This window comes from Curcuma longa, chromosome 8, assembly GCF_044706935.1.
Source record: "Curcuma longa cultivar G26 ecotype Majalengka, Jawa Barat chromosome 8, ITB_CL_G26_1.1, whole genome shotgun sequence".
Taxonomy (NCBI): Eukaryota; Viridiplantae; Streptophyta; class Magnoliopsida; order Zingiberales; family Zingiberaceae; genus Curcuma; species Curcuma longa.
In genome coordinates, this window is record NC_133868.1 from 10,768,898 (window position 1) to 10,786,681 (window position 17,784).

General features: G+C 41.0%; 2 protein-coding genes and 1 long non-coding RNA gene across 3 annotated transcripts; all 3 read left to right on the plus strand.

Moving 5' to 3' along the window:
* The first annotated feature begins 1,064 nt into the window (after window positions 1-1,064).
* LOC141832798 (uncharacterized) lies at window positions 1,065-1,938 on the plus strand. The gene is made up of 3 exons (XR_012602146.1): window positions 1,065-1,174; window positions 1,272-1,358; window positions 1,524-1,938. It is a non-coding gene; the product is annotated as an uncharacterized LOC141832798 (long non-coding RNA).
* Window positions 1,939-8,476: 6,538 nt separating this feature from the next.
* On the plus strand, window positions 8,477-10,297 carry LOC141833816 (VAN3-binding protein). Its single transcript, XM_074721313.1, has 7 exons — window positions 8,477-8,847; window positions 8,929-9,018; window positions 9,114-9,480; window positions 9,558-9,692; window positions 9,767-9,816; window positions 9,905-9,962; window positions 10,037-10,297. The coding sequence occupies exons 1-7, from the start codon at window positions 8,608-8,610 to the stop codon at window positions 10,243-10,245; spliced, it is 1,149 nt and encodes a 382-aa protein (XP_074577414.1). The 5' UTR covers window positions 8,477-8,607; the 3' UTR covers window positions 10,246-10,297.
* Window positions 10,298-11,580: 1,283 nt separating this feature from the next.
* LOC141833123 (cellulose synthase-like protein D5) lies at window positions 11,581-15,205 on the plus strand. The gene is made up of 3 exons (XM_074720505.1): window positions 11,581-12,226; window positions 12,310-13,911; window positions 13,984-15,205. The coding sequence occupies exons 1-3, from the start codon at window positions 11,628-11,630 to the stop codon at window positions 14,930-14,932; spliced, it is 3,150 nt and encodes a 1,049-aa protein (XP_074576606.1). The 5' UTR covers window positions 11,581-11,627; the 3' UTR covers window positions 14,933-15,205.
* The last annotated feature ends 2,579 nt before the right edge of the window (window positions 15,206-17,784 follow it).

Sequence of the window (17,784 nt, forward strand, 5' to 3'; positions counted from 1 at the left end):
GGTGTTGCGACTGCGAATATCTTATTCACATCTTGATCCAATGTCAACTTAATGTTTTTCTGGGCTGGTTGTAGCTGGCACAGTATCATGATTTTGTAATCTGTGAATTTAAGATTGAATCCTTCATGAACAGGCTTTAGGTTTTTAAAAGAATGAGATTAATAAGGATAAAAGATTAATATATTCTATTCCTGAACATATTATGCTAGTGCATACTTATATATCAAAATATCTTCTCATTCCTTTCATGCAACATATGATATGTCCAGATCATTGCTGTTCTTGTTTAATAATTTTTTCTTTGATCTGTAACTTTCATAATCTCGCCATTTGGTACAAGACTGGACTATCTGCTGGACCCTTTTGGTGTTCAAAACTTCATCTGCAACTTCAACTTGTAGGTCTACTAATACTTGCACAAATTTACCCTTTTGTGCAAAGGAATCTCTTGTATCAGATCGGTATGCATACATAGGATATATTGATATGATTCTGCTAACACTTGTAAAATTTATGAATTGAGTGTCATGATTGTTGAGTGTCATTGTTAAGAACATTAGAATGGTAGCAAATTCATTTAACGCTACATCTTATCCATTAGAGAAATGTTGTGCAATGTAAGTTGTCCATCTTGTAGTTCTCTTTACAATGCAATTATGTATTTACATATACTGCAATGCTACACTTATGAGCTTCTATGTGTTTTCATCGAATTGAATAGTTATACTTCTTACATACACCATTGTCATTTGTCCAGCCATTGCAGGATTATATGTGTTTGTATGTCCAACTTGCATTAGTCAATAGCTAAATTGAGCCTTTGAATTCTTTAAAAATTATAGGGTCATTTGTTTTTGCCGCAAGAGTCTGCCTCATCAACTCTGGTACTCCTACAGCCTTGTCAAAATCCACTATGGGGACAATTTCAATTCCAAGTATGTACCACTTCATCGATTATACTCTGTAGCCTCACATAGTTGATCCATCTTTAATGGATACATATCATGACCTATCTCCACTTCATCGTATTTGTCTTTTACCTGATATTGGAGTCCAATTACCACAGGCTCCACGGCAACCAGATGGGAAACAGTGTGGTTATTATGTCATGAGATTTATGAGACAGATTATTGCAGAAATTGAAACTATTGAAAGAGATGGACTACGATCAATAGTACTTGTTCAAATCACTTCATATAAACCATTTATCATTTTGCAAAGTCAGTGTTGATTGTTTTTCGAATTAACTTAATCTATATGTGTGTTCATAGTTTAAGGCAGCTGAGTACACTCGGGCAGAAATTGATGAGGTGCGTTCCGAGGTGGCAGACTGTATACAAGATCATATTTATGAGTAGGTATGGCATGATGATCTCCATAATTGCATTTATTTGTAATAAATATATTTGTTTGTGATTAATTCTGCTGCTGTTGTTGTGTATGGAATGCTGATATCCGTTGATTGCTGTTTGTGATTAATTCTGCTGTTTGTGATTAATTCTGCTGATGCTGTTTATGAGTAGGTATGGAATGCTGATATCCGTTGTTCATTGTGTATAAATCTGCTGCTGTTGTGCTCATATTTCTGCTGCTGATACTTGGTGATGCTAATGTTGTGTCCATACTTGGTGATGCACTTGCTGCTAAATCTGCTGCTGTTGTGCCAATATTTCTGCTAATGTTGTGATGATATTCTGTTGCTGTTGGAGGATATTCTGTTGTGATGATATTTCTACTGCTGTTGTGATGATATTTCTGCTGCTGTTGCCTTGAAACCTTTGTTATGGACCTGCTCCTGTTATGGAGCTTATATGTTGGAAGTTGTAAATTGAATTTGTGTTATGAACTTGTATAAGTTGTATGTTATCGACCTGCTGTATGTTATGAACCTGCTGTAAGAATGGTTTTTGTGTGAATATAAGTTGTATGTTTTGTACCTCTGATTGAGTAAATTTTGTAGCCAATAGTTTTGTATTTACAAAATATATTAATTCTTATTTACTGCTAAAAAAATCAAAAGACAACGCTTTTAAAAACGTTGCAAAAACCCAAGCAATTTGTAAAACAATTACAACGCTTTTTAACCGTTGTAAAATGTGTTGTCATACCTATTAAAAACAACGTTTTTAAAGCGTCGCAAAAAACGTTGTAATATTTACAACGCTTTTTCTGCGTTGCGAAGGTGTTGTCGATGTTAACAAAGACAACGCTTAAAAAGCGTTGTCGTTGAGGGACCCCTTTTACAACAGGGCCTCTTACAACGCTTTTTACCCCACAAAGACAACGCGTTTTTCGCGTTGTCTATTAACATTTTTCTAGTAGTGCATCTTTTTTGATAATATTTGACATAAGTAATGTATGTATAAAATTTTATAATTTTTTAAAAATCATTGAATTATTTATGTATTTCTAAATTTAAAATTTAAAATTTAAAATTGTAATTTAGAGTCCACCAATCGATTGCTATCAATAACCAATTAACTGCAAATTATATTTTGAGTTAAAATACATTTGTTTAACTCATTTAAGCTCACTCTTAGGTACCTTAACTATCCCTAACCCTGTGATATGTTTGGATAATCATTTAAAGGTAATTTTCTAGATGAAAATGAGAAAAGAATGTTAAAAAAAGAATAATATGAAATTGAGGTGGAGATTTAGATTCAAGGATAAATTTTTAATTTCATAACTTAGATTTTGAAACTTCCTAAAGGTTTTGGAACATCAAATCATTGTTGGTGCAATGATAGAAGTTGGAGCATGCTTTAAGAGGGAGGTCCACCTTAAAAGCATGAGTTGGATATGAAAGGGGAGATTCGAAAAATTTTGAGGATGAGTGATGATTAAAGGAGTGTGTACTCTAGATTGAGCATTAAATGAAATGGAAGGTAGGTAACTTTCATTTGTGAGGATTGAATTGGATAAGATTAATGATTCTCGAGAAGAGATTTTTGATGTGTGCCAAAGGGAAAGAATATAGGATTTAAGTTAGAAACCTCTCGTTCATGCTTTGACATGAGAAGAAGGATGAAGAAGAAAGTTGAGTTAATGAGTTAGCCTAACATAAATATATTATCAAATATAAAAAAGAAATAGATATATTGTTGGTGTAATCGACCTCAAGTCAAGATTGATCAAGTTTGATTTGACTCGAGTTGGATTTCAATGTTTGATCAATATGTTAATTAGTTAGATGTTAAATAGGTCAAGGTTGACTAGATATTTGATGGTGAAAAAGAGTCAATAGGTCAAGGTTGACTGGATACTTGACGGTGAAAAAGAATTAAATAATAGGTCAAGGTTGACAGGATACTTGATGGTGGAAAAGTCCAAATGAGTCACGGTTGATCGGACACTTGGCATTAGATGAAAAGTCCAAGTGGATTATAAAAGATCAAACACTTGGTATGAGATAGAAAGTCTAAGTGGATCATAGAGGATCAGATATTTAGCACGAGATCGAAAGTCCAAGTGGGTCATAGAGGACTGGATACTTGGCATGAAATGAAAAATCCAAGTGGATCATGAAGGACCTGATACTTAGAATGAGACAAAAAATTCAAGTGGATTATGAAAGACCAAACACTTGACACAAGATGAAAATCTAAGTGGGTTACAATTGATTGGGCACTTACACTCTATTTGGATGGGGTGAGAGAAAGTTCATTAACAGAAGAGGAAGGGAGGGAAAGTAAAGTATTTGTGTTCCCCTTGTTTGGAAGGGATGAAGATTGGTTAATAACATGTGTTACCTTGTTTAGGAGGAAAGGAAATAGAATAAAGATTAAATATATAAAGTTATAAAAATATCCTCACTTCTTAAAAAATAATACATGTAGAGGGCTGATGGGAAATTGTAAAATTCTGTTAGTATTACATATAAAAATTGGAATATGGAAAGTCCTAAAATAGATAACGCATACTTTTTAGATAAGCCCTTATCCTTGGAGGAGGAGAAAAAGAAGATTAGGGTTACTTATCTTTGTCCTCTTGAGTCTTGTTCGAAGAGATTTGTGGCAAGAGCCGACATTGACATCGTAGAGTGTGAGCGATTGGACATTGAGTGGTGACAGCGCACATTGTGTGAGATGCGACAACACAAAGACAAGATATGAATTAATTTGAGAATTAATATTTTAAAATAGGGATAAAATTAGAATAAAATATTTTTGAGTTCTCCTTCTCCTTCCTTACATCCCAAATCGGTGTGTAAGAAATTATAATGATTCATGAGCATGTAAGGGGTTAAGCTTAACCTTCTTTTCCCTTCCCCTCCTTAACTCACTCCATCCCAAACAAGAGTCAAAATTCTCCTTCCCCTTCTTTATCTTCCCCTCCCCTTTCCTTACCTCCTCCCAAACAAAGAGTTAGAGATGAGAGAAGTTTTAAAATACCATGATTGATCGGATGTTAAATGTTAGACATGAGACGAGAAGTCTAAACAAGTTAAGCAAGATCGAATGTTTAGCAAATGACGAAATCTCAATAGGTCAAGGTTGATCGGCTATTGGATAATAAAAATTTTCAACAGATCAAGGGTGACTAAATGTTAAGTAAAAGAACTCCTAGTAAATTGAAGTCAATGTAAGAACCAATAGAATCAAAATATCTCCACAATGGTATGATATTGTCCACTTTGGGCCTAAACCCTCATTGCTTTGTTCTTGAGCTCAACCCGAAAAGCCTCATACCAATGGAGATATCTTTCATCCTTTTAAATCCATGATCTTTTTCATGTATTTTAGATGTGGGACTATATTTGCACCCTTGCAACCCAACAATCCCCCCCTTAAACAAAGGACTATAGGCCCCCCTCAAACGGAAAGCCTCCGTTTGACGTCTGAATCCTCGACCCACCAAGACTTTTTGTCCCTCGGTCTACCCGACCTATTAGGACTTCTCATCTAGCCGCAACTAGGACTTTTTACCCCTCGGTCCACCCGACCTATTAGGACTTCCCACCTAGCCGCAACTAGGACTTTTTGCCTCTTGATCCATCCGACCTATTAGGACTTCCCACTTAGTCGCAACTAGGACTTTTTGCCTCTCAGTCCACCTGACCTACTAAGACTTCTCACCTGATGTCTGGTCCTCTTGATTCAGACACGGGAGCACTCACTTTCTTTATTTTTAAGGTTCAACCCACATGATTAGATCTGGATCATGGCTCTTCCGGCGGTTAGTCCGGTGAAGAGCGGTCTTGCTCTGATACCAATTGTAAGAACCAATGGAATCAAAATATCTCCACAATGGTATGATATTGTCCACTTTGGGCCTAAATCCTCATGACTTTGTTCTTGGGTTCAATTCAAAATGCCTCATACCAATGGAGATATCTTTCATCTTTTTAAATCCATGATCTTTTCCATATGTTTTAGATGTAGAACTATATTTGCACCCTTGCAACCCAACAGTCAATTGGATACTAGGCGAGAAGAGAGTTTAGCTTTAAAAATGCTAAAATAGTGGCAGCAATTGATTGTCGAGAAGTAGCAATTGATTGCTAATCCTAAATCCCAAATTTGGGGTTTGTGGTGAGAAAGCAAATTAGTTGGTTGAACTAACTAGTAGAATTGGTTAGTTGAACTTGTCGGTTAAACTGCAGGCTGCTAATCGACTGGTGAGTTCTAGCAATCGATTGGTAGCACTGTAGTAGCAAACAGAATACTCCTGAATCGATTGGTAGCACTGTAGTAGCAAACAGAATACTCCTGAATCGATTGGTTGGTTCGACAAGAAGCAAGCAATCAATTGGTGTGACTCATCAATCGATTGATCAAGTATAAAGAGTCGTTCTACAAGTTTAAATGATCAGATTCGATGACAATCAATTGGTGGCGGTTATCAATCGATTGTCAAGCGAAAATCAGCCCAAAAGCAATCCTAGAAAAGGGAGTTTCATGGAGATTTGAAGGTGTCGGTTCTTGAAGGTTTGAGGATGAAGTGTTGTTGCATTTTCAGATTCACACGAGATTATCCAAATAATAAAAAAACATCCAAAGCAAGATTTTATTATAAATTCATTTTTGATTTTTTTGTCTTTAATTTATATCATGTTCTTGTTGTTGTGTTCGTGTAAGAATGTATTGTAAGAGATTTTCTGTCTCTGGAAGGTATCTAAAAATGAGAAGTTCATAATAATTGGAGATCGCTAGGAGTAGACCTTAGATTAGTCGCCTTAAGAGATAGATTCTAAGTAAAATCAAGGTATTGTACATGTGGTATCGATTTTGATCCAAATTTTTACTACATATTTAAACGACGAGTCCACAATCAAGACAAGAAATATTGATTGGAGCTATTCCCCCCTTCACACGGGTCCTAACAATTATTGCATAAGTACATTGCACTAGGATTCTAACTTTAAGGTAATGATGGAAAGAAGAACTAATACTTAATTCCTCAAGCTCAAGGACATCAGGGAAGAAGATCATGAGCAAGTTGGAGAAGGCGAATAGGCAACCTCAAAGAGGACTTGGTGTGGCTCAGTTGGAACAAATCAGACTGCATGTTTGCTCACTCCTAATCCATTTGATCATCATTTCAAAAAGGTACTTTCTCATCTACATTGGTGTATATAAGTCGTCCTAAACCAAAATTGTATTTCGCTAATGCTTCTTATTCATCAGTCGATTATACGAAATTGAGTTTGAGTTAAACTTCACGATTGAAGATCAGGTTAGTTTGGGCCAAGCAACGACAAGGTGTGAAGCTAGAAGATATATTTAAGAAATATATTCTTAACAACCTTGTATATTTTATGTAGCAATTTTGTAGGTTACGAAGCTAGAAGATCAACATCAACCTTGCCTCTCTTAAAACAAACAATGGAATTCATGAGCAACAATACAGCCCGATATATGACTGTAAATGAATCAAGCCGAACTATTTATACAACACAATTAGGGTAAGTAAATAAATTCAGTTTATAACATAAGTTTTGAAGATTATTCTTTTTTTAAAAAACGAAGAAACGTATTTAGAAAACGAAGAAAATGGGGGGAAAATGGTGGTGTGAACTTGGGCCATGGAATAATAACATGGGCCCAATTAGCTAGCTAATGAACAACGATGGCTAATTAATCCGAGCACGATTCAAATGTAGTCAGTAGTGCACTGCCCACCCAGCCGCGAGAAACCCGGTGAGGTGCTACGCCATCAATCACTCCATTTTAAATTAAAATGTCACTTTATTTTTATTTTTATTTTTTTTTTAAAAAATAATAATAATTTTCATTCGATAAACATATGAAATGGTTTAAACTTAGTGACGCTACTTAATGATGTCTGCCATTCCACATAAAATAAAATTGTAACAATAGACCCAACGACAAGCACAATCTCTTCTTCCTTACTTGAGAATCTTATTGCCTTAATCTTGTTGGGATTAAAGATGACATAAGGATATAGGCATTTGTAAATCTTAATCATTATATTAGATTAAAAATATAATTATCCAAATATAAAGTAAATACATGTATATCTTAGACAAATATATATATCGTTTGTATAGGGTTTGGATACTTGATGTATAGCTTAAATATATTTAAGGGCTTGCAATTTGTCTAAATGACTGATAATTTAGGGATGATTGCGCAAGCAAATCCGGGTGAGAAGTGATAACATTGACTAAGTTTTTATATAGATCAAGTTGGTAAAGACCATCAAACCATAAAAGAATTCGGTATTCACACACTTAAAAGAACCTAAGTACTATATGTTAACTAGAGAATTTGTGTCCGACGATTAGGTGTTCTAAGGGGTTATGTTGGTGTGAAATATTTTATCATATGATTCGAAGATATTCAATATTCACGTTAAACGACTCAAGGGGATCCAAATAAGATTTAACCATATTCACCAATTAGGTGTTGAGTGTACACACCTAACCTATGTGACTTAGATGTATGTCTTGTGACTCTTAGGGAAATATTATTGAGGTAACAATATTATTTCATTATAGGTCGAAGGAATTTCTTTTCCTCTAAAATTTTTGTCAAAGTCTCAAAACAAACTATAATTCTCTAAAGCACCCTTTTGGTTGTAAGTTAAGAGGATAGGTAAGGGATAATGTTGATTATACTTTTGTTCAAGTCTCCCACGGTATCAATCTTTCTCTACTCCTACTTTGATCTCGCCACAAGATCATTGTTAGCGGTCCATGCTTCGTGGTCCTCTTGTGATTATTCCTTTAGTTTGACATTGATTGCTACCGCTATGCTTATCCTCTATTTATTATCTTTTGGTATCATATCATCTTCATCTCCCTTTTGATCTTCAATGCGAATTAAAATAAGTTGCATGCTCTAGGTTTAAGAGAAATGTGATTTATCCATTTACTTCTTCGTAGATGATCGTAAAATCGATCGTATGAAATCGTTGGATGGCAGATTTTATTTTTTTTTATTATTATTTATCTCATAGATTCACTGGAAGTGGGAGCCGGAATGAATCATTACAGAGGCCATTCGTGGGCGAAGCAATTAATTAGAGAATTGTTAGATTCCCACCAGCTTCGAATTGCGATGCGCGTCCTCGCCTTTATTATCACTGCTCCATCGGACCAATCTCTTCCACTCGGATCTCATCTCATGGTGGTGATCTTCCATGGCGAAGCCTTCGGCTCCTCTTCGCCATCACCGCGCATCGACGCGGCTGGAGGACATCGAGGAAGAGCGCCCGGCGAGCAGTCTCCCGGTGGCGCTGCGGCCGCCGGAGACGCCTACGGAGGCGATGGAGTTCCTCGCGCGCTCCTGGAGCCTCTCCGCCCTCGAGGTCTCCAAAGCGCTGACTCTGTTCGAGTCCAAGAAGCCGCCTTCGGATTCGTCCGCCGCCGAGAGAGAAGTGGTAAGGCGGGCGACGAGTAGATTCGTCGCGGATCGCCGTGTGTTTGATGAATTGATGGGTTTAATTTTGCTGTGCATGCAGAATCCAGTGGCGGAGATCAACGTTGCAGGTGCCGGTGAGGCGTCCGGGATTAGTCCGCCCATTTCGCCAAGAGACAACATTGAACTCAAGGCACATCGATAAACATTGGATCGAAAGATCAAATTTTCCAAAAAGATTTAATGTTTTTTCAACTGTAAATCAGTCCCTTGTTTTCTTGCTTCCAGCTACACAGAGGCTCGCCGAGAGGGAAGACGATGGGCGCGTGGCTCAAGGACCAGAGGGAGAAGCGAAGGGCCGAGGCTCGAACTAGCAAAGCCCAGGCCTACGCCGCCACCTCCGTCGCCGGGGTCGCGGCTGCCGTCGCAGCTGTCGTCGCCACCGCCGTTTTCTCTCACGAAGGATCCAAAGCCAACGGTGGCAGCAAGATTACAGCTGCCATTGCGTCGGCCGCGGCGCTTGTGGCATCGCACTGCGTGGAGATGGCGCAGACGATGGGCGCGACTCAGGCGCAGATCATGGCGGTCATCCACTCGGCGGTTGGGGCGCAGAGCAGCGGAGACATCATGGCGCTGACCGCCGGAGCTGCGACCGGTAATGATCTAGATTAAACAAAAAATGCTTCCCCAGTTGAAGTTTTAATCCGAGCCCCCGCGTGTTCTACCGTGAAGCCTTACGAGGAGCAGCGACATTGAGGGCGAGGCTTTGTACAGAGATTCAAAGTGCAGCAGCAACAGGGGAGAAGGAATTGCCCCCCTTGACTTTTGTTGCTAGAGGAGGGCAGCTCGTTAAACGCACTAGAAAAGGTACAAGCTTTTGCTAAGCATTAATCTACAAAGCTAGCGAGGAAGACATAGTGCTCAGTAATGCATTGTGGCAGGTATTCTTCACTGGAAGCAGGTTTCAGTATATATAAACTCCAAGTGGGAGGTAGTATCTTGAACCTATGAGAATTGCTGTCTTAACTTTCCTTTTACCAAAGTTAAGACAGTGCTGCTAATCATGTATCATATTGCAGGTGGTGGTGAAAACAAAAAGTACACACATGGCTGGGACCTTCATCAAGAAGAAGAAGAGTAAGAGTAGCAGAGGGGAAATGGATAAGTTCTAGTTCCATTTGCTAGTTAGTTGACACTGTGTTCTCTTTCAGGTATTGTGATTGATGTTTGCTCCAACATACCTGCATGGCCTGGAAGAGAAGTGGAAGATGGAAGCAATCAGAGGGCCTATTTTGGGATCAGAACTCCAGATAGGTTAATCGAATTCGAATGCAGAAAATGTGACAAAAATATCTGGACTGAAGGCATCAGACAATTGCTCGAGTGTCATGCCAACATGAACATAGTGAAACCAATGTAAAGAAAAGAAAATCTGAAGTTGTATGATAATAATGGCCAAGGATGGAGTAATGAAAAAATAAAGTTGATTTGATATTACTTCTAAAGACAATTTCCAAATCTACATCGCTGAATGGTTGCCATGTTTTGCTTGTGCTTGCTTCCATGGGTAGACAAAATGTCTTTGTTCATGCCCAGATCGGTTTTGTAGGTGTTTTCGGAAAACAAACCAGGTGAATATTGCTTTACCTGATAGGGTAGTTATGCTCCCCTTGTGATGCACCTAATGGTCGATGGTTACTCCAGTTCTTGGTGAAATCAATGTCGTCGACAAAGACCTGCCAAATACAATGATCATCCATTTCTCAACCTATCAGCAAAGTGGACGTAGATTCATGCAAAGTACAAAATGTTAAACCAAAGAAGAAACAAGGACTTAAAACAATCAATGTCAACATCACCATATACTTCTTCAGCAAAGAAGTATATGACCCTAAAGAATGACACTTACTTGGCATATAATTGCCACTGACAAAGTTATTATTTATTTCGATATATCAACATGCATCAGTGAAGTGCAACACAACCGAACATAACCACAAACTTTTAATCATGCAAGTTCAGAAAACAGCTGAATGAACTCGACTACTCATTTGTAGCATCAACCAGATTGAGCATTCAACTAATTCAGCACAACCACAACTACTCAAGAACTAGAGGCTAAAGCACATAATGCACAACATGTTTAGAAGTTTCAAAGTGCTGAAATGAAATCAAGACACTAAAATGAGTTTGGAGTGTTGATACATAGAGTTATTTGATATACCATAAATATATTTATATCAAATTATGTCAATATATTTTAAATCACTTTTGCATGATCTCGCGATGTCAATATATTTTAAATCACTTTTGCATGATCTCGCATCATATTTATTAATCTTGGAAATAAAATTTGCATGAAATGTCACAAACTAAGAGACAGTCACAGAAATCTATACTGATTAATATAAAAAAAATCCTATAAAATTCAAAGACTGCATTGAATAACATCCGTCAGTTATATATATATTTTGAATGGTTGGTAATCTTTAACATCCATCAACCTCTAATTAATGAGAATTTTAAGCGATTTGCCATTGTGTGAAGGAGATTTAATAGAAGCTACTACAATAGGCTATTTTCTACTTTTTGTACTTTCCGATATTTACTATTTTGTGTTTGTTTTTCATGATGTTTCCTCCGCGACTTCATATGAATTACCTGGAATCGCCAGTTTTGTCGTTCTCTTCCCTTTCGACCAATTTGGCCTCGAGAAAACAGAGAAAATATTAAACAAAAAAAATGCAGCTTAGGTAGGAAGGAAGAATCGTAATCCAGAGGGGGAAGAGAATTGTACGTACCATGCCATCATCGCCGACCAAGAAGACGCCGATCAAGTTCGCACGCCGCACATCGAGCGGCCACGTCGTCAGTCTGTCACGCGACGATGACGTTGATGTCGCCAGCGAGTTCAACTCCTCCGGTGGCCCCAATGACTACGCCAACTACACCGTCCACATGCCTCCCACACCAGACAATCAGCCTTATAACGCTGCCGGCGCCGGCGCCGGCGTCGGCGGCAGCCCTTCCTCTAAGCCCGACGACCTCCCAGCTCCGCCATACAGGAAGCGAGCGACCCGACTGAGCAAGGACGAGGGGGACTTCGTCGGAGGCGGTGGCGGAGGTGAAGCGTCCGGGAAGTTGGACCGCCGGGTTTCGGTCATGAAGTCGCCGAACAATAAGTCGATGCTGCTGAGGAGTCAGACGTCGGATTTCGACCACAACCGGTGGCTGTTCGAGACCAAGGGAACTTACGGGATCGGAAACGCCTTCTGGTCCACGGATGAGGTAGAGTACGATGAGGAGGGCGAGCCGATGAGGATGGCGGACTTCTTGGAGAAGCCATGGAAGCCGCTCACCAGGAAGGTGCAAGTCTCGCCGGGCATTCTCAGCCCCTACAGGTAACAAAAGCGCAACGCATGCGATTGATCGGCAATATATCAAGAAGAATCGAATCAGACTCGATTTGGCAATGACATTGCAGGCTTCTCGTGGTGGTACGATTTGTGTTCTTGATTCTGTTCCTCTCGTGGCGGGTTAGAAACCCAAACCCAGACGCGATGTGGCTGTGGGGTTTGTCCATTGTGTGCGAAATCTGGTTCGCCTTCTCATGGCTGCTGGACCAATTGCCGAAGCTCAATCCCATCAACCGTGTGGCCGACCTCGCTGCCCTCCGCGAAAAGTTTGAGACGCCTTCGCCGGCGAACCCCCTCGGCCGGTCCGACCTTCCTGGCCTCGACGTCTTCATATCCACCGCCGACCCGGAGAAGGAGCCACCGCTGGTCACCGGAAACACGGTCCTTTCAATTCTCGCCACCGAGTACCCTGTCGAGAAGCTCTCTGTTTACATTTCCGATGACGGCGGGGCGCTGCTCACCTTCGAGGCCATGTCGGAGGCTGCCTCCTTCGCCCAAGTTTGGGTGCCCTTCTGCCGCAAGCACAACATCGAGCCGCGCAACCCGGATAGCTACTTCGGCCTCAAGCGCGACCCGACCAAGAACAAGAAGCTGCCGGACTTCGTCAAGGATCGCCGTTGGATCAAGCGGGAGTACGATGAGTTCAAGGTCCGCATCAATGGCCTTCCCGACGCCATCCGACGCCGCTCCGAGGTCCTAAATGCTCGCGAACGGAAGCTTGCTCGCCAGCGCAGCGGTGGTAGCGAGGAGGGTTCGACTGCCGCTCCAGCCGATTCCAAGTCTCTTCCCACGGCCACTTGGATGGCCGACTCTACGCACTGGCCGGGAACTTGGGCGGCTCCTTCGCCGGATCATTCCAAGGGCGACCATGCTGGTATCCTCCAGGTGATGATCAACACTCCCCATCACGAACCCGTCTACGGTTTCCCCGACGAGCACCCGTACCTCGACTTCACGGGCATCGACACCCGCCTACCGATGTTTGTGTACGTCTCCCGCGAGAAGCGCCCAGGATACGACCACAACAAGAAGGCCGGCGCCATGAATGCCATGGTGCGCGCCTCAGCCATCCTCTCCAATGGCCCCTTCATCCTCAACTTCGACTGCGACCATTACATCTACAACTCGTTTGCCATCAGGGAAGGCATGTGCTACATGATGGACCGTGGCGGCGACCGCGTCTGCTACGTCCAGTTCCCGCAGCGCTTCGAGGGCATCGACCCCTCCGATCGATACGCCAACCACAACACCGTCTTCTTCGACGGCAACATGCGCGCCCTAGACGGTCTCCAAGGCCCCATGTACGTCGGCACCGGCTGCCTCTTCCGCCGCTACGCGCTCTACGGATTCAACCCCCCGCGCGCCAATGAGTACACGGGACTCTACGGCCAGAACAAGCGTCCAACGCCGCCGCCGTGTGGACCGCCCAAGTCAGGGAGCTTGGACGAGGAGGCACAGTCGATGGCGACGCACCCGGACCTCATCACGCCGATTAAATTTGGCAGCTCCACAATGTTCATCGATTCCATTGCAGTGGCCGAGTTCCAAGGCCGCCCCTTGGCCGACCACCCAGGTATCAAGAACGGTCGCCCGCCCGGTGCCTTGTTGGAGCCACGCCCAACCCTCGAAGCAGCCACCATCGCGGAGGCTGTTTCCGTCATCTCCTGCTGGTTGGTGCACCTATCGATGCAATTTCAACGTCTACTTTCTGCCGAACATTTCATCGAACAACTTGCGTGCAGGTACGAGGATAAATCAGAGTGGGGTGAAAGGATTGGGTGGATCTACGGATCCGTGACAGAGGACGTGGTGACGGGCTACAGGATGCATAATCGTGGCTGGCGGTCGATCTACTGCATCACGAAGCGCGACGCCTTCCGGGGAACAGCGCCGATCAACCTCACCGACCGGCTACACCAAGTGCTGCGATGGGCGACTGGCTCCGTGGAGATCTTCTTCTCGCGCAACAACGCCTTCCTCGCCTCGCCGCGCCTCAAATTTCTGCAGCGCGTCTCCTACCTCAACGTCGGCATCTACCCCTTCACCTCCATCTTCCTCCTCACCTACTGCTTCCTCCCGGCACTCTCCCTCTTCAGCGGCACCTTCATCGTGCAGACCCTAAACGTGACCTTCCTCATCTACCTCCTCCTCATCACAACCACGCTCATCCTGCTATCCTTGCTGGAGGTGAAGTGGTCCGGGATCGCGCTGGAAGAGTGGTGGAGGAACGAGCAGTTCTGGGCCATCGGCGGCACGAGCGCGCATTTGGCGGCGGTGTTGCAGGGACTGCTCAAGGTGATCGCCGGCATCGAGATCTCCTTCACGCTGACCTCCAAGTCGGCGAACGAGGACGAAGACGACATCTACGCCGACCTGTACTTGGTCAAGTGGACAAGCCTCTTCATCCCGCCGCTCACCGTCATCGTGGTGAACCTGGTGGCCATGGTGATCGGCGTGTCGAGGACGGTGTACAGCGAGATCCCGCAGTGGAGCAAGCTGCTCGGTGGGCTCTTCTTCAGCTTCTGGGTGCTGGCCCATATGTATCCCTTCGCCAAGGGCCTCATGGGCCGAAGAGGGAGGACGCCCACCATCATCTGGGTTTGGGCCGGGATCGTCTCCATCACCGTGTCGCTCTTGTGGATCTCGCTCAACCCACCAGATGGCAGCCCGAATGGTGACATCGACGTGTGAACTTCCCAATTGGAATTGGAACACGCACGCACATAATTTCTGCACCACTCAAGAGGAGGATAATAGATAGCTGTACATTTCTTATATGTGTAATGTTTCAACTTTGTTCATTTAAACATAAAACATATATCTATACCACATCCACAAGTCGATCGAGGTAACAGACTAGAATATGACTAATGAGGAGTGATTTCGTTCCTGAGTTTTTGATTCTCATGCTTGAGAACTTAATCACTTTCCTGAGATGTAAGGTTAAGGTTTGGGAAGCAAGAAAGGAAGTATCATTCATGTTATGGATTATTCTCGTGGACTTGTGTGTGTGTATATATATATATTATCCTACAATGCCATAAGCATGCATGTAACTGTCAACTTCCTTCCTCCCTGGTGGTCTCCAATCTCAGGTATGAAGGATCCATTGTGCCCGTGTGCTTCTTGTGCCATGGTAGCTGCTGATCAGTCGGCATGGCAATTGAGTAGAAGAAGCCATTGACTAAGCTGAATTAGACGTAGGATTTGAGAAATATGTTGGTAAGAATAGACTATGATTAATTGGCCTTGTGAGATCGTGGTGAACAACTGTTGTGTGGATGTTAGGGAAGATGTGGAATTATTTGAAAGCATTCTGAAGGAAAGGATATATATATGCTTTAGGACATTTGACCTACAATGTCATATGTAGTCTCTAATTATATGCCATTCTCCTCAAATTCCGGATGTTTTCTCTAATTATAATCAGACAAAAAAATGAAATTTGTGCAGTCTGTGTTTTTAGAATTGATTCAGCTTTAATTGGTGTATGTGTTTTTTATTTTTTAGTTTTTTTAATGGATAAAAATTAAAAAGATATCTTTTATTATTATTTCCATTAAAAAAAAGTAATTTTTTTAAAAAAAGTAAAGCAATAACAGAATATATTTCTCTGAAAATATTTTTATTACAAAGTTGTTTTAAAGTTATGTGTAGTTGATACAATATGTTTTGCTATATGTTAAAATAATTGTTTCAAATTAGTTAAAATTAATATATAGAGAGGGAACATTCTTATATCATAATGTCGTCCTTCCTTGCAGGTTCGGACTGGTAGAGACTTCGCCTCCCTTTACCCGAGCTGCTGCGAAATTTGCATGTTATACAACTGTCTTCAATTGGCCCTCCGACGATCAAGTCAACATTGGACTATGGGATGAGAGCAAGAGAGAAAGAGTTTGTGTATGCAAGTTTCAGCTTTACCTTCGCCCACCTTTAATTACCTTTATACTGAGGAGCATTGTTGTCCATGTGTGTTGCCATGTCAACATACCTGAGACCTATTTAGGGAACAGAGTATGTCGGGTGTCAAAGGTATGACACCGGTGTCATATGTCTAAGAGCATCTGCAACGCGTTACCATGTTATAATATTAAAAAAATAAAAAAAATACATGTGGTGGGCCAGTCAGAGGCTGACCCATCTCACTGCGCATGAACGCGTTCAAAATATTGAACGCGTTCATGTGCCACATAATTCTTTTCTCTCTGGTGGGGATTTATAACGCCTATTAATGCATCGTTGCGGCTACCCTAACACCATCTGAATGGTTGTCGCGAGTTTAATCTACCACCATTTATCTTGTATATGTCGAGCCACAACTGTTAGGGATGATCGAACATCCAGATCAAAAGGGATTTAGCACAGCAAGGATATTTTAAGTTAGAGATGTTCTCATGATCACGGGCAGAGCCAAGTATAATTCCACCCGGGCTTCAACCCGAGGGCCCAATTAATTTAAAAAAGAATTGTCCTTTAAATTTATTATAAAAAAATGAAAAATATAGGTAAAAAAGGAAAGTAGCTCGGGGAGATTGGGATTAGCCCGGAGGCTACAACATTCCTGGCTCCGCCATTGCTCATGATACGAGCGTGTTGTCTTGGGGGCGTTCTAGGTTGGGAATACAACCAAAGTAAAATATGTTATGGGCATGTTTTCGATCGGAAATGTTATTAAAGTGAGTATACGACTGTAGTCATGTGTAACTTGTTACGAATTTATTCCTAACGTACCATCTCCAAGTTATCTACTCTAACCAAGCCAAGTTCTCGGATGAATAAACTTAATTCCCTAACGGGTTATTTTCCCGAACAGATATTCTCCAGGGTATATCATATTAAACCTAAATGATTAATTTTATTTATTTATACTAAATCAAATTAAATTGAACTGAATTAAATTAAAAATAAAAAAATAAAAACTTAATTATTTTATCAAGAAGTTTAGTACAAAAGTAATCGATGACCATCAATTTTTTTTTTAAATACATCATTAAATTCATGATGTTCTTAATTTATTCATATTTTTTAAAATTTTAAAGTTTTAATAATAAAATTAAAAATACAAAAGAAGATTAATATAAATAAATAAAATTAAAGGAACTTTATAAAAAGTAAAAAAATATTTTTATTATCTTTTTATCATTTTAATAGCTAATTAAAAGAGAAAAAAAATAAAAGATCACCACTTTGGGTGTTGATTTTATTAAAAAAAAATCACCATTTTGATATTAATTTCATCAAAACATCACCACCTTGATGCTAATTTCTTAAATGTATTACCACCTTAGTACTGATTTTATGAAAACATCATCACCTTAGTGTTCATTTCATAAAAACATCACCACTTATATGAATTTTTGAAAATAAATCATACACAGCTAGAAAGACCATGAATCTAAGATTTTAGGGCACAATGAGACTGAGGAGCTCCGTTAGAAAACTATAAGACTTAAATTGAGTCCTATTAGAGCTATCTAATGTTATCAATGGATTTGTCTGAAACTCATTGATGGATCTAGAGGATTTAAAATTCTAAAACT